Raw genomic sequence first — 16,884 nt, 5'->3', positions numbered from 1 at the left:
TGATATTTTTGATGAATATTGGCGGTGGCTTGGGTTCTCTGGGGGTCTGGTTCGCTTCCATGTTGTCTGTTGGTCTAAAAAAAAGGTATTTTTCCTCTTATATCAGTAAGTTATTAATCAAATTCTTTCATAGTTTTTTCATTTTTTTTTTTGTAAATTATTTCAAATAAATAAAATTAAAAAGGTACTTGTGAGGAAGATTTTTTTAAAAAATCGTCGTTTACGTCATGTCGAGTCTACTTCAATGATTATAACACCTAACTGATATTAAAAAAAAAACACTAAGTGGAAACATTGATTTGCCGTGTTTATACAAAATCGCTAAAACCGTTTTTAAGAAAAGCCTAAAAAATTGTAAAATCGATTATATACACGTGGTAGGTCGATTTTGATGTAATAATTACTGTAACACCCCAGGGCATACACCTACTCTACATATTTTTTCGTACAACTTTTCGTTTTTGAGGAAGACTGTTCACAAACACATATACCATTTTGTGAGACTTGATTATTTGGACACAGGGGACCTCAAATCAATACTTCATATTACTATATATTCCATACATAGGTAAGTGAAAAAATTACTCAAACTGGTTGCTTGATTATGGGCATTGGGGGATTAAGAAAGTGTCACCTGATGTATTATATCAAAGATATATTGTAAGTATTACTACAATTTTAAATTACTATAATTTTCTTAATTTTTGTTTCAGAAAAAAGTTGAAATTCATCTGGCATTCAAACCTGTAATTATATTTAAAGGCTTCGAATTTCTGAGCTTAGACTATAACTTAGTATCCTCTGTAAGCTAATTATCCTCATTTACTTTCTTGATAGTGACAATATTTTACTTAACATTTTAAAAAAAATATATATTGGATACGAATATAAAAATAAACAAAGAAGGAGATGATCTGTGTAGCATCAGAAAAAATTTTAAGCGGTGCATATAACCCTGACCCTGCTTATGCCCCCACGTTTTGTGTAGATTGGTAGGCTCATCCTGAAGTTATCGCTACAATCTAAACACCAGGGAAGACGAAAATACTGAATAAGAAATTTGTATTTTTCTATTGCCATAAAAATTCGTATTTTAGAGTTTCTTGAAATGGGAATAATAAATATAAATTGTCTTCCTGCCAAGAATACAACAGTTTAACAGAATATAACAAAACTGTAATGCAATCGGGAAAGATCGCTTGGTATCGGTTTTTCCCGTTTGAATCGGATGTTCACATTTTTCCGATTTTCTCCATTAGTTACTTACAAAAATCTTTAAGATTTTGAATTTATCAATTTTTTATTATTGCTAACAATGTGTGTTTATTTATTTTTTCAAATAAACAAAATCAAAGGTACTTTAGAAAAAGATTTTTTTTAAATTCGTTTTTTAAGAACCTTCAGATTATTTCAATGAAGATAAGAACTAGCTGATATAAAAAAACATTAAATTATATTTTGACATGCCGAGTTTAATAAAAGTCGATATAGCCATCCATTTTCCCATTAGAAACGTTTGGAAAGCCATTGCAGGAAACAAGTGGTAAGAAGTACTGCGCCACTATAATGTTGTACGTTAAGAATGCTATTAATTCAGCTTGGTTAGTCTGTATCATGGACAGATTGCAAAGGGTTGAAGTCCCACAATACCGCATAAAGATTATTGAGAGTTATTTCACTGATAGAATCTTGAGGTATGATACAGAATCTGGAGGATATAAGTTGTAATGCTAAAAAGGCAGTCGTCACCATTCATCAATGGCTTTCAGTGGTAGGCCTCCAGCTTGCTGACCATCAAACCGAGACAGTATTAATAACCAGTAGGAAAGTGAGGGGGATAATCAATCTCACCGTCGGAGAGTTTGATATCTTATCCAAGCCATCTACTAGAAATCTCAGGGTGCGGATTGATGCCAGACTTGGGTTTGATGAACACCTGAACAAAGTTAGCGCCAGAGCAGCAGGTCGCTCGAGCTTTTCGCACTGTGCCCTATGATGCTGCGTAAGTCATCGCTGATATGCCTCTAATTGATCTTTTGACAGATGAACGCAGCCGGATGTTCTGAAGAAAACGAGAAGAGCCAGATGCTCACTGGGCTACATTAGCAGAAAAGAGACGTGATGCTCTTGAAAGATGGTAGAGACGCTTGAATGCCCCATCTTCTGGAAGATGGACCCACCGTAAGATTCCCGATAAATCAACATAGATATCCCGGAAACACAGGGAGGTAAATTATTATTTTACCTAACTGCTAACAGTTCACATAGTTAAACTATCCTGACAGATCATCATGCCCAACTTGTAATTCCATGAATGAAACAGTGGAACATTCGTTCTTCTGTTGTTAAGATTTTGGTCAAGAAAAAGAAGATCTAGATATGAAACTTGACAAGAAATCAGTCCAAGAAAACTGCTTGGATGATGATTAGGCTGGAGAATAAGAGAACTGCAGCTGACTATGCAGAGTAAATTGGTAGAAGGCTTAGAGCACAGGAGTGAGAAAAGAGAGGCCGGCCAGATGATGGCTTAGATTAAATAAGGCCCAAAGAAGAAGTAGGTATATAGACCCCCTTCCCCGTGAAGCAATATTGACAGCAGTTCCGTGGGGGTAGTAAAGAAGAATTGGGAGGTGTTTTTTTTTTGTGAGTAGGAATCTCACACTATTGTGTGACTTTTTATTTGTTGTACTTTTCCTTACTTGGAAAGATTTTTCCTCTACCCACAAAAAAAAAACAAACACCATTTTGTGAGTCTTGGTTAGTAAGACTTATAAAAAAAGGTAAATATTTATTTTACGCCTGTAATTATTATTAGCAATATATTAGGCATGTAATAAAGTTTAGCACCATTTTACATGGTTAACCAGCACCCAGACTATTTCCTTCTTAATATACTAAATGGTCAACAATCTATGTATACCCATCTTTTGACATATTCTTTTGTTTGATTTATAGGTGATTTTTACAACTACAACTTACGTGGTCATTTTAATTAAGTTTGGAGCAGCTACTGACAACCATATACCATAGATTTGTATTATACTTTCATATCTTTAAGGAATAATGTAAATAAATCTATAAATCTGTCTAAGATTAAATGAAATATTCACCTATTCAGTATCAAGGTAAAAGTAACCAAGAGTACTGAACTATTTAGTATATGCTTGAAATGAAATGATAGTTGTTTTAAGACAGAAATGAAAGCTCATCAAGATTTCTACAATCTGATCTTTAACAAAATTGAATAAAAGAGTTCGAGCTTGTTAAAAATATATTTTGAAGTTTTGATTAGTTCTTTTAATAAAGAAAACATTTGTTAACCCTAGTTTCAACCATAGTAAAGGAATTTCCTTGTATTATCACTTCATACTCGGGATTGTTTTAAAAATATTTTTTCTCTAGTAAATGAAATACACTATTGCCATCAGCCTGACGATCACTAACATAAGGACTATCCGTAGTATACTTTTATAATTTAGGCGATATCTCACAATCAAGATAGCAAATTTCAAAAAAATAAAATGTAATTTTACAAAGCAAACAAAGTCTTAACAAGGGTAAATTGCAACATTGTAATGTTCTATCGAAACAATTCCATAATTTATTTTTTTTTAATAATGAGTTTTTCAGGAAAATGTGGAAGGAATGCAATAGAAATGATAGAATGGAAAGTATAAGATAGTTTTTCATAAATTTAGAATGAATAGAGGAGAATTGCGAGAGTGGATTGCTCATTGGTAAGGCAATGGACTACTAACTCCAAGGATTTGGGTTTGAATCTGGCTATGGTAGATAATTATTATCTGTTTCACTGTAGCTGTTGAGTCAGCCCTCTGGGTTTGGGAGCTGTCCGGGATCCACCCAGCCACATAAAATCAGTACCCTTAACACGTTGACTGCCACTGTACTTTTCAAGATTTCAGTCTAGGAAATCAATGTAAGTGTGGTAAGTTAAGCTAAGTAAGCAAACTACGAGTTATCTCATAGGTTGGTGTCACAGGCAATAACACCAACTACAAGATAACACGTAGTTGGTAGTCAACATGTTAATTGAGTAAATTAATTGTCGGCCAAGCATCATTCTGACCAAATCATCTCCTTCCACAACCGTTGATCTAGTAATAGTACTTCCTTACAAAATACTGCACCCCTGACCCTTCATGGGTTATAGCAATGCAGATTTTATCTAATTTTTTGAGTAGAATTAGTAAAATTTTAAACATATCATCTAAATATCTGAGATACCAGTCCAAACTGACAATAGTTATTGTATAGATAGTTCCAATTGATTACAGGTGAATAGTAAAAAAAAACTCCACTTCTTAAGTTTTACAGAAAATCCAATATGGTAGAAAGTATGGTATTCAATAACATAAAAGAAAGACCGAGGAAAAGACAGTCAGGTACCTTTTTAAGTCCCAAATGTGGAGATAATCCAGATCACTGAGGAGAAAGCTTTTTAATATTCCAATTCCCTCAAAACTGGTTATAGTTTTCTGGAGTGCTGAATCTGAATTTGAGATCAAAATTTTCTAAATATAGAATGTCAGAGAGAAAACTAGCTTAACTAAGACATAAAGCAAACAGGAAGATTATTGATTGACCGTGTGTATAGATGAATGGGATATGGTCTGGGTGCGGTAAAAAAAAACTCAACTAGTAAATAATTATACTATTTTTAGTATTATTAATACTATTTTTATTTTTATTTTTTTTAACCGCATCCGGACCACATTCCATTCATAAAGCAAACCGGTTTAGCAATTTATTCAATATCCCAACAAATTCAAAATATCATATTTGTATGATCGAATATAAGTTATCTAATAATTAATATAAACAGTTTGATCAATATTCTAACAACAATATGTATATATAACAATAATATGGGCTGTCTTCATCTTGAATTTTGTTCTAATATCTAAAAAGTCTAATTAATAGCTTATTTATGATGCTAACAACAATTAATCAAACCCTAGGCAATTTATATGATTTTTTAGAGCAAACAGTTTTCAACCAATAGCCTATTTATCAACTTGTTGATTTTCAGTCCTTATCGACCAATAGTCCAATAATCTGCTTTTGGTTGTCAATGATTATCATCTTCATTATTAAAATCAGTTGTTAATAAGTGGCAACCTCGACTATGAACAAGAGATACAAATTTTAAAGAATCAAGATGATATTACCAAACAATATAAACTGGTTTTCACAACTTTCTTCTTTCGTAATGATATATAGAGAGAGGTAAATTAATTAGGTTTTTGAGATGAATACATTAAGGGTTCAAATGTATTTTAGACATACCCTCTATTAACAACTATGCAAAATAATAAATTAATTTAAATTTTATTCACTTTCCTACTGATACTAGAAGCACTAAATATTGTAATTGGATTGAATTTATAAAAGGCATTTTTGGTCAATGGTCACACAAAAACGACCGAGGTTATCTCTTAAGCAGGTTGACTGATTTTTTTTTTTGTTTTGTAGGGGTTTGGTCTCAAAACCTTTTACCTTAGTGAGCATTAGCCATAAAAATTAGTTTTGCATTGGACTATAGCTCCAAAATGGCTCTCAAATGAACGATTTTGATAAAACTAGTCTAAATATTGTTTTAAGTTATATATTAAGATTATCTTTGAAGTTCTTTAACCATTTGCATACACTACACTTACACTGAAGCTGGAGGAAAAAGTTTTGATGAAAAGTAATTTTATTTAATGCAAAACTTAAAAAGTAAAATATTGAAAGGAAAAATCAATATAATCAGTTGAAAGGTAATTTAAATCTCTTTAAAAAAACGAAAAAACATCTAAATCAGACCAGTATTAGCACAGATACCACATATTGAACTTTGTATCAATTTTTATGTTTAAATACTTTTATTGTTTAAAGAATTATGCACATGTTTCCATATAAATAAGTCCACTTTATACATTCACAGCCAATTACATAAGCTAATAGGGTTCAAAGATAATTTAAATGAAATCCAACTTAAATAGAATATTTCATATTTATTTTCAATAGTACAGTTTATATCCTCAGCAACATCTTTTACACCACATATTACAATAACCCAACAAAGTTGTTCCAAAGAATAGGAAATAATTTGGCTTAAAAAACAAATCTGAAGACAGAAATTAACTCATGAGATAACTACATATATATGTATATCAATATTGATGATAGGAAAAAACATATCAGCGGCAATAAATATAAAATAAATATTTTAGAAAATGTCAGTGCTTTTCTCCAATGAATTTTGTCTATAGTGATAGAATTTGACTAGAAAAAACAGCAACTATTGTACATAAAATTAAAGTAATAAATGCTGGATTTAATAAAAAAATTGTTACTTTAATTTTGTTGAAACGGACTGTTTATGATAAACAGTTACACATAAAAAAAAAAAAAAAAAAATAATAAATAAAAATATAATAAATATTTACACCAGTCATAAGATATATCTTTACAATTTGTTCACATTATATATATATATATTTATGGTTTCTTTATATATAATATTGTTATTATATACGTATTTACAAACTATATTGATCTTAGTATATATTTCCATAGAGCAAAAAGATAGTATTTAAAAATTAATATCTTAGGATTTTAAGATAAACAATAAATTTTTTCATTAACTTTTGTGTATATTAGCTTTTGGAAACATAAATATTCAATATTTAAACCATTACTTTTCTATATAGATGAAAATAATCAACTTGTATTATAATAAATTACAAAGTACACAGTCTTTATTAAATCCTAATATCACAATAGTAATAATTAATTATATGCAACATATTTAAAATACTAACAACTTAACAGCTAACAATCTATACGTTAAATTAAAAATGTCCTTAAACTCAAAAGAGGTATATAATTTAAAATTATTTACATGTAACACAACCACAACAATTACCGTTAAAATATATTTGACTATTTGAGCGAATATTTAATAGCTAGCCTCATGTCCAGCCAGGATATATAGATCTGCTCCTTCTTCTGTTGTAGATCCTGCTTTTACTGTATTCGATTCTAGTGCTACCACTCTAAAAAAAATAAATAGTTTGGAGTTAGATAGGACCATAGGCTTAAGTTACAGAATATAATATGTAAGATGCACATGATCCCATGATTAGCTGCTAATATAAACAAGGGTCTCTAACATTTTAATGTAAGTACTTAACAATTAATATACAAATTTATAAATAAATAACCATGTATTCACTAAATCATCCACAGAGTTGTAATATAAGGCAGGGGATAGGCAATAATGTTGTCTAAAGAAAAATCAATGGAGGCATATTTCTCCAGCATTATCACCTTCCTACACATTTTAATATGCTTCAAGCATCTAGAATTTGGAGTTAGTGATGGTAAGTTTGATTGAGGCATATCCTAGAGAAAATCACCTATAATGTACACGCCTCTCCTGAGAATACTCATAGCGTCAAAGGAGTATTTTTGAAAAGTGCATATGGTTATCTTGATTAATTTTATCATGGATGCTGTATAATTAATTATTATGGAGGCTGCATAATTATGGATGCTTTCTTCAACAAGAAGCAGGTTCAAGGGAGTGTCCCTGGAAGACATAAGAATGTTAACACCATTCAGTTAGGAGATCAAGAATCAACATCACTTGATTAAGCTGTTGGAAGCTATGAGAACACTTTTTAATGACAAGAATGGTCAGCACAAATTGGTTACAGGGACAAAGGAGAGCGCAAAAGAAGAAGCGATGAAAGATGTTTTTATGGTGGAAATTCCAACATTAGTTTCATTTAATAATTTAAGGACTTAGGTTTTGTGGTTACAGAATAACATTTTTTTAACTACAACCTCATCTGCCTTTTTACAAATGATAAGGTCTTTAGTTTTAAATTAGCTTAATTAAATTTTTTCATATGTTTCTTTTTTATTTTCATAAGTTTTTAATGCATTATATCACTTACCAAAACCATGTACCTAGTTTAAAAGCATCACAATTTATTATTAAATAAGTACAGACTCATAAGTTCACCAGGGTCAAATAGACATTATCACATGGGTTTTGTAATTCCTAAAAAATTTTAAAACATTGGCAAAATTAGTTTGAATCAAATTGACATGGTATCTAAGACGAGAAGAGTTGGTTGGGTCCATGAGCAAACATCTACAGGCAGAGTTGGAGAATGACAGTACGGCTGTGCGATGAAAACTCATGCTTCAATGACCTCTGAAGTTGGAGGAACTTACAACATAAGGTGCAAATAGTCTCAATCGTACAGCTGGGGCAGATACAAAATAGAGCTCCTTGCACTTACTTTCCAACATAGATACAACTGGATAAAACGCAATAGAATGAGGTACTTCTCTTGCAGGTTCCCAACTGGCAATAAGGCCAGGTTGCCCTACTCATAGCGGCTACTCCCAAGCTGCCAAAGGTAAACTGGTTCCCCGGGAGTCAGGGTAGGAGGTGGGAGCTTAGCTACTGCCCTCAATAACAGGAGTAAGAAAATGCTTCTGAATCATACAATGGAATATGGAAGATCTGATACATAAAAAGTTAAATCTTATAACTTATGGACATAATGTGCATTCAGGCCAGCAATCTTGCAAACCTACCCAGAGCTTAGTGAGAAAGGCTATCAGGTCTTCAGGAAAGACCCCATCAGCCATTTTTATAAAATTAACTATTGATACCATTTTGATAAATTGATAAAACTTAGAGAAATTGATCATAGGCCAATCAACTTGGGCATCAATACTACATGGAAGATAGGAAAAGTAACTGAGACCTAAAAGGAAGGAGTAATTATTCCAATGCTGAAAGAAGGCAAACAAAATACCAACTAAAACTGCTTCTGGACCATCACCATTTCTTAGCTGCATGGAGAACCTACTGGAGAGGCTTGTGAACAACTGGTTCATCTGACTTCTTGAAAAAAATTATCCAGTTTCTGAACAGGTAGGATTTTAAAAATATAAATACAAATGCAATAACTAAACCTGGGGGAGATATCCATTTACAATTCCAGTATTATGATATCTCAACAATATTGAGAAGGCTGGCTGAATTATCAGGCAGAGCAAGAAGCCATCTGTGAAGTGTTGCAATCCCTATGGTTGAAGAGGGGCAGGCCCTCATCTTCCGTTTATGAACACGAAATAACATACTCAGAGCTCACTTATTCTGTTAGTTCCATATTGGGACTGAGATCCAGGGAAGGAGAGGATCTGAATATTGAGCATATATTTCAAACGTTCAGACTTTTGCCAGAGCAAAGGAGCTGGTTTGGCCCTGTCTAACTGAGGAGCAAAAGAAGCTGTATGACCTGGTGGACCTCAGGAGGTCCACTGAATTCTCCATTTTAGTTCCTGATCTGGCCATCTAAGGGAAGAACACAGAAGAATGAGAAACTGTCAGATATTAGTCCTTGACACTCCTAGTACTGCCCATAATTCACATATTTCTACACTGATAGAAATTTTTTTTCGAATTATGACAACTATTTGTTGTAACTTTAATGATAAATTAACTTACTTATCTGAGCCAAGAAGTTTATAAACTCGGCTTTTATCTACAATCTCTTGGGTTACTTCACCATTTTTCAAACTCCGTCCTTGAACTCCATGTTTGTGGAAAACAAGAACACTATCAGGTAAGCAAACTAGGAAAACAAAAAATTGTGATTAATATATAACAATTCTTCAGACTTAAAGAAATTGTATCAGCATTAGAAATATAGAAAATTATTAAAATACATAAAACATAGTATAAGACTCACCAACAGATTCAACAGGAAAGTCAAAGTGTAGCTCAGAAACCTGTTTCCTGCTTGATCTAAGCTTTCCGTGAGGGGTAATAATTTTAACAATATCTGCAAAATGTCAAGGTAACAACAGTTTTAAATCTGATGAACAAAAATAGGAATTTAATATGTAAATAAAAATAGTTCGAAATTCTCTAGAATAAAGACTACTGAATTGTAATACATTTAATCTCTTTTTCACTAGTTGTTATGGGTTCTGGGAGAACTATTTTAGGTAATTACATGTGTTTTAAAATAAACCTATCTCTTCTTCTTTCAGAGGTACTTTTGTATGTGGCCTGGCCTTTGAACCATTTATCCCCAACATTGATGTATATCTGGCCTGTTTTGGATTTTGAAAGAACTTGATAGTGCATTTAAATTATTTAGGACTTCTAACTGAAGGTAGATGTTGCTAGATATAGTATTGGATTACAAAGAAATTTTAATGGGTTAAGCATTTTCTTTTAGAAGCAGATCTCTGTAGCATTTATCAGTAGGTTCAGAATCCTCATTTAACAAGCACTTAACGTTATTTCGAAGATCTATTAGTTGAACAAGATAGGCTTTTTTTTTTTTTATATAAAATAAAATAAATACATGTAACCTGTAGGGGGCTAATAGTTTTTTTTTAATGGAAATAAGAGAGATGAAGAATGAACAATACCATCAGATCTTAACATTATATTACCTTAAATACACTTACATTATTGGTTAGACAATAATTATAATCATAAAAGAAAAGGTCCCTCACAACTCAGAAGTCAATAAGAGTTTATCCAATCATATACCCTAAAAACACAATTAATATAGCATCCACCAAACTGGGACAATTATACACACACGCACTATTATTATCACCCTCAATTCAAAAACAAAAACATTCTCCCGCTCTAGCTCCTCAGTGTTGCCATCTCACATAACCTTCCATAATGATTTGAGGTTTTAAGTTTCAAGATAGATAGGAAATTGAAAAAAATATACTGGCAAATTGATTTATTTATTTTTTATGGCTCGATATTCTGAAACACTGTTTATTTATTTTTTTTATTATTCCTTATATAATAATAATAATATTCTTTATTTATTCTGGGATTGATCCCTTAGAATAATATAAAGGCATCAAAATTAGACTTTAGAGCATTAGAGTAAAATACAAAATAAAAATGAAATTATAAAATGTTACAAAATATAATAAAATAATGAATTTGAAAAGATAAAAATAAACAACAATAACTAATAGACTATATAAAATAAAGATAGAACAAATAAAATAAAACCATATATCATATCATAAAACATAAGATGACTAACACTTCTGATAATAAATAAAAAGCAGTTTTAATTTTGCATCAAGGCCCCCAGAGACACCCCCGTAAACCACACATCAATAATCAAAGTTGGGGGAATATTAAGGAAGTAACCAGGAGCGTATAGTGTTTCAAAAGGAAGTAGGTGACGAAGATAATTTAAACGCTTTAGGTTGGAGAAGGTATTACTATATTGGAAATATTGGAGACGTGTTTTTTCCAGGAGAGAGTTTGGTCTATGGCGACACCAAGGTTTTTAACGTATGGATGGAATTATATTGGATTGTTGTTTAGGAATAAGGTTGGAAAATGAGGAATAGTTTTCAGGAGGTGATTTGATCCTATTACGATTGCTTTAGTCCTCTCTGTATTCAACTTAAGCTTGTTTTCTTATGCCCAGTGACTAATTTGATTCAAGTCTTCTTGAAGCTTCTCCCTGGCAACTAATAGGTCAGAAGGTGAGAAGGAAAGGTAAATTTGAAAATCTTCAGCATAAAAATGGTATTGAGAATGTTGGATAAGGATGGGAAAGTCATTGATGTAGATAGCAAAAAGGGTGGGGGATAGTGATGAACCCTGAGGGACTCCACAGGTGAGGGGTCGAGTCATTGTTGATGAATGTAAAGTGATTTAGCTTGTTGAACTGCTAACTGGATTGCATTACAGAGCAGTATAAACTGTGTATAATCTGCAGACAGGCTGGTCCGACGAAATTTGCATCTAGCTGCTTCCCTTTGTTTTATCATTGCTTTTGTTTCCAGAGTAAGCCAAGGTTTAGTTGGACGGTGTAAGGTTCAGGTTTTGAGAGGAGCATGGATGTCTAATACAGATTGCAGATGTGAAGTGAGAGTGGATACCAAAGGGTTGATGGAGTTATAGGAGTGTATAATGTCCCACTGGAAGGAATCAAGGTCAGATAGAAGGGATTCATAGGAAAGGAGGTCCAGATTACAGTATGATATGATTTTAGGAGTAAAGCATTTGACAGGTAGGTCAAACATGTATTCTGCATAAGGAATGATAGATGGGGAACGAAGTTAGATTTTGACCTTGGGACTAACATGCACGAACAACCCAACACCACCTCCAGTGCAATAGGATCTATCATGGTGAAAGAAAGCATAATTGAGAATAGAAACTTGAGAGAAGGGAATAAAGGGTTTAAGCCACGTTTCTGAAACTGCTATTATGTGGTAAAAATTATCGAGGAAGTACTGTTTGAATTCATCCAAGTGGGCAATAAGAGATTGTGCATTAACGTGACAGGAACTGAGGACATTAGTCATAACTGTGGGATGGTAATGGAAAAGTAAGAAAAAGGATAAAGGTTGAGGGATAGAGAAGGACAATATTTTATATACTCTTATGATTATATAGAATGTAACACAAATAAGAAATTAAAAGGAATTTGTTGCTTGAGTTATTGAAATTTGAAAAAAAGTCAATAAAAATTGAGTCATAAAAAATTTAAAAAAGAAGCAATATAAATAGAGAAAATTCTATAAGTGCTATTATTAAAGTGATGAAAAAAAATATAAATAAAATATCTTCTTAACAAAAAAAGAAAATTATAACAATATTGTGGTGACTTGGATACTGAATTCAACTGAAGATATCCAAGTAACTGGTCTTGCCTATGATGACTTCTTGCAGCCATCGAACTGCTTGCACCTGACCTGACCCTACCTCAGGTGCAGACCTAACCTAACGAGAGTTCTTTATGTCTTTCAGCTCTTCAAGGTCCTAAACCTTAGCCTTCATTTCCTTAACCTCCTCGATTAGGCCCTTTAAGACATGAATCATTGAGGTGGGTTTATAACCTTTTAATGTGCTGTATCCTGATTCACATTCGGAACAGGTCCATTTTTAATAATATCAGGGTCTGAGCTTTCAACATTGATGCACTTAATATGATAAATATTTTGACAATTTGTACAAGAGATTTTCAATTCATCTTCTCTTGAAATTAATTTATTACAGATTTTACAAATCATCATCTTGATGATTAAATGGAAAAACAAAAAAAAAAAAAAAAAAAAATGAATGAAGTTTAAAGGACTAGAAGACTTAAATAATAATAATAACACGGTAGCAGTTAGTTATGCAGCCACTTACGGATAAAGCGCTCAGCCAAACAAATCCCCACTTCAGCCCACCTGTACTGAGCAATATCTAAAAAATTCACTATTTTATCGCTATTTTCTCTAGAAAAATTAGAGTGTCTATGGCCACAAACTTTCACTAGGTTTAGCCTAATGTGAATTGCGAATTTATATAGATTTTCTCTGAACTTTTCGCTATAACTGGATGAACAGAGAGATACCACTGAGATGTTCACGGCATGAGTAATACTCTAAGACTGATGTAATAAATAATAATATATATATAATAAATCATTGTTATAATATGTGGTGTTTTTGTATCCAGGCAAGAAAGAAAAAAAAAATAATAGTGGTTTCCATTTTAAGAATCTAAAATTCCAAGCATCTTTTTTTTTTTTATAGAAAGAAGGGAAGTCCTATAACACTAAACAATCTGATAGATTAAGTGTATATTAAGCACATTTGAGCATTAATTCACAATTTAAGTAAGACCACACATTGTTTAACTGTTCTTATCCTAAACCAAATTTAATTTAAATTGGCTTACAAACCTGTCTTGTCTTGTTTGATGGATCAAATAGAGTTTCTGTACCCACCATTATGCTTTTAAGAAATATTAATGATGTGAAATTTGTTAGAAATATTTTATATGGTAAAAGTCAATAAGTTCACATAATTTTTCTGACATTTGATTTTTAAGAAAAACTTATTTTGATTAAAAACATTACTTACTGGAATAACATACTAAAATGGCATCTTTTTCTAATTGGGATACACTGATTATATTCAAATTTTCTCTTCGTGGGATAACAGTAGCTGAAAAAAAAATCACAGTAATTATTATACAGTAGGTAAAAAATAAATAAATAAAAAACAAATATCGGAAGTGTAAATCAAGAATTAATATTTTTTTTTTTTGGCCCTAGACTCCCATTGGAGTCCTATACTGCCTAACCATGGTTGGGGGGGGGGGTGTCAAAGTTCTTCATTTAGTGAGACCGCCACTCAATGAAAAAAGTCAACGTCCCAGGCCGGATTCGAACCGGCACCACCAATAGACATCAAATTGGTAAGACTTTGTCTTAACCACTGAGCTATGGGCGGCCCTGAATTAATAACTTAAAACAATGGTAATTATAACAAATATCCATTTCATTTAAACAAGTGACACTAAGGACAAATAAATAACACAAGTATTTAGTGCCTTTAATATTTCTTTTAGTACTTTTAAATGTCATTTAATTTAGAGATCTCATATCCTTCAAATGCTTGAATTATACAAACGAAAAAAAAGTTTGTATCAAATTTTTGTTTTCAAAATTGAGTTATTGAGGGGTAACAATTGATGAAGGAAAAGACTGTATTTCTATGAGGTCTAACATAAAAAAAAAAAAAGTTCTATATCCGCTAAAACTGCATTAGGAAAATACCTATACAGAGGAACAAAAGGGTCTTTCCATAAATGAGAGGGAAAACCAGGCAATGTCCATTTAAGATCTCAAAATTAATAATAATAATTGTCAGTTAGCCCAATCATTTAAGAACAAAAACAGAATATTTTACGATTCATCAAACTTTGAATTTTGTTTTTATTATATTCAAGTTTTTTTTTTTGTTGAAAACTCTTTTTTCTTCTGTGGCCTACATTTACATTCCCAAAATCAACATCAATTTTTTGTTTAAACCATTGGTTGCAGAAGATATCATCCAGCACTTTCCCTCAGACAGAGAACACTCACTTTTAGTTTTTTAGAAAACATTATGATTATGTTTAATACTAAATATCTCTTGAACAGAGAGTCCAAATTGGAAACAACCTTAACAATTAGTAGCAAAATGTTTTTAACTTCTATGGATATGATACTCCAACCCTGTCCCATTGAACCAAGCTGCGATTGGGCTAGTTCCATGATTCCAACTCGCAAGCAGCCTGACACTGGCATGGCAAACGTGTATTACATCAAACAAAAATGAGTTAACAGATTTTCTCATTTTTTGTTTGTAGATAGATTTTTTATTAAGTTGTTAAACACAATATAAGCAAAATAAATCAGTACAGAAACAATCAAATCATTAGTATTGTGAAATAGATTCTATTCATGAATAATTTTTTCTATTTATAAAATTTATCAATAGTACATCTTCAAAAACTCGTAACTACCATTTTCATTAAAATAAAAGCTTCAAAGGGGTTTTTGTGATAATTTTCATAACTGAAAAATTATGATAGTAGGAAGCACTTACGGGATTTTTCTGACATACTCTTCATATGCAAGTATAATTAATGGGAATATATAACTTTTTTACCTACAGTGCTAAATATAGAAAGAAGGGGAGACCTGAAATATTTAATCTAGGACAAATGTGGTCTAAACAGTGCAGAAAGCATGAATAATATGAACAAAACAAATTAAAAAAACATGATTTACAGTACTAAAGGGAAAGCTGCACCTTACCTGTTCCATCTAAATCTTCAAGCTCATCACTATGAAACCAACTAGCTCCAGAATTCATATTTATCAGTTCAAGAATAAGCCTATCCTGCTGATATCCTTGCTTGACACTCACACAAACGACTGGGTATTCTAGTTCTGGAGTAATCACCATTTCAAAAACATTCAGTGGAGAAGGCAGATTGCATTCAACGTGCTAATGTAAAACATATAATTCATCAAATTAACTTCAGCAGGAAGAACAGGTGAATAAAACATCAATAAGAAATAAGAGGAAATATGAAAAGAAAACTTATTTCATCATTAAAAACCATTTATCGATTATCTCTTTACAATAACATCAGAAAACAATAGTTTAATAGCATTATGATTAAGTAAGTTAACTATCCAAACTTTAAAAAATGTATTAACAGCTAGTAACTAAATCGGTCATAAAGAAATGTGTAATAAAATAAAATAAATCTATAACAATTAAAAACTGGAATATGAGCATCAAAAATTTTAATTATTATGTTCATAGCTTGTAAATGGTTAATTAGAAAACAAATATTTACAAATGAAAAGTTTTCTATCAAATTTAATGTATCTACATCTAAACAGTAAAGTTTTTTTGACATTAAAATTCTAAACCAAAGTCAAGACTTATTTTTGAAGTTGTATGTAGTCAAGAGTGTCAAGGCATCACCTTAGAAAATTAGAGTCTGGAACGGTGCCAGTTCAATTATTGCCAAGGTGGGCTGACCTTTTTGTAGCAATCCCAAGAAATGTAAACTCAACTCTCTCACTCTGGCTAGATAGGTTGGTTACCTGTAGGACAAATCCCTCCCCCCTCCATATATATACGAAATAGCCAGATAGGGGAAAAGAATTCTTATTGTCGTAGCTCTTAAAAGTAAACTGCTTCTCAATTGTTAATAAAGCCCAAAAAAGTAACTATTACCAGATTATATTCTTCTTTTTATTGAAGCCGGAATATCATTATTTTTGTGTACTAAATGGAATGAAATAGAGGAGTAGTAGAAGAGAATTAATTGTAGAGAGGAATGTAAGGTATCCTCTCACTGCAATAGCAGTATGCAAGGGTCTGGCAATGAAGTATAACAAGATAATAAGAGTAAATTGGTACAGAGCTGTTGACTCTGACTGAATGGGAGGGATACTAATTTCAATCCAGTTACCATTCTACAACATACCTAACTCATGATATAATATA

At 31.8% G+C, this 16,884-nt stretch overlaps 1 protein-coding gene across 9 annotated transcripts in view; it reads right to left on the bottom strand.

Moving 5' to 3' along the window:
- Positions 1-5,997: 5,997 nt before the first annotated feature.
- The window catches only part of hppy (MAP4K3-like protein hppy), a 53,033-nt gene continuing 42,146 nt past the window's right edge, over positions 5,998-16,884 (bottom strand). For all 9 annotated transcript variants that reach the window (XM_014429346.3, XM_014429347.3, XM_014429348.3 and 6 more), the window contains 5 exons: positions 15,675-15,867; positions 13,951-14,034; positions 9,783-9,875; positions 9,539-9,665; positions 5,998-7,061 (listed from right to left, as the gene is read on the bottom strand). In XM_014429346.3, coding sequence (XP_014284832.1) covers positions 6,965-7,061; positions 9,539-9,665; positions 9,783-9,875; positions 13,951-14,034; positions 15,675-15,867 — 594 coding nt within the window. In that variant the 3' untranslated portion in view covers positions 5,998-6,964. The remainder of the gene's footprint in view (positions 7,062-9,538; positions 9,666-9,782; positions 9,876-13,950; positions 14,035-15,674; positions 15,868-16,884) is intronic.

Source organism: Halyomorpha halys, unplaced genomic scaffold (assembly GCF_000696795.3).
Source record: "Halyomorpha halys isolate HHAL.00 unplaced genomic scaffold, Hhal_1.1 Scaffold790.1, whole genome shotgun sequence".
Classification (NCBI taxonomy): domain Eukaryota; kingdom Metazoa; phylum Arthropoda; class Insecta; order Hemiptera; family Pentatomidae; genus Halyomorpha; species Halyomorpha halys.
Note: the sequence above shows the minus strand (reverse complement) of the source record. Positions and strands in the feature narration are given on the sequence as shown.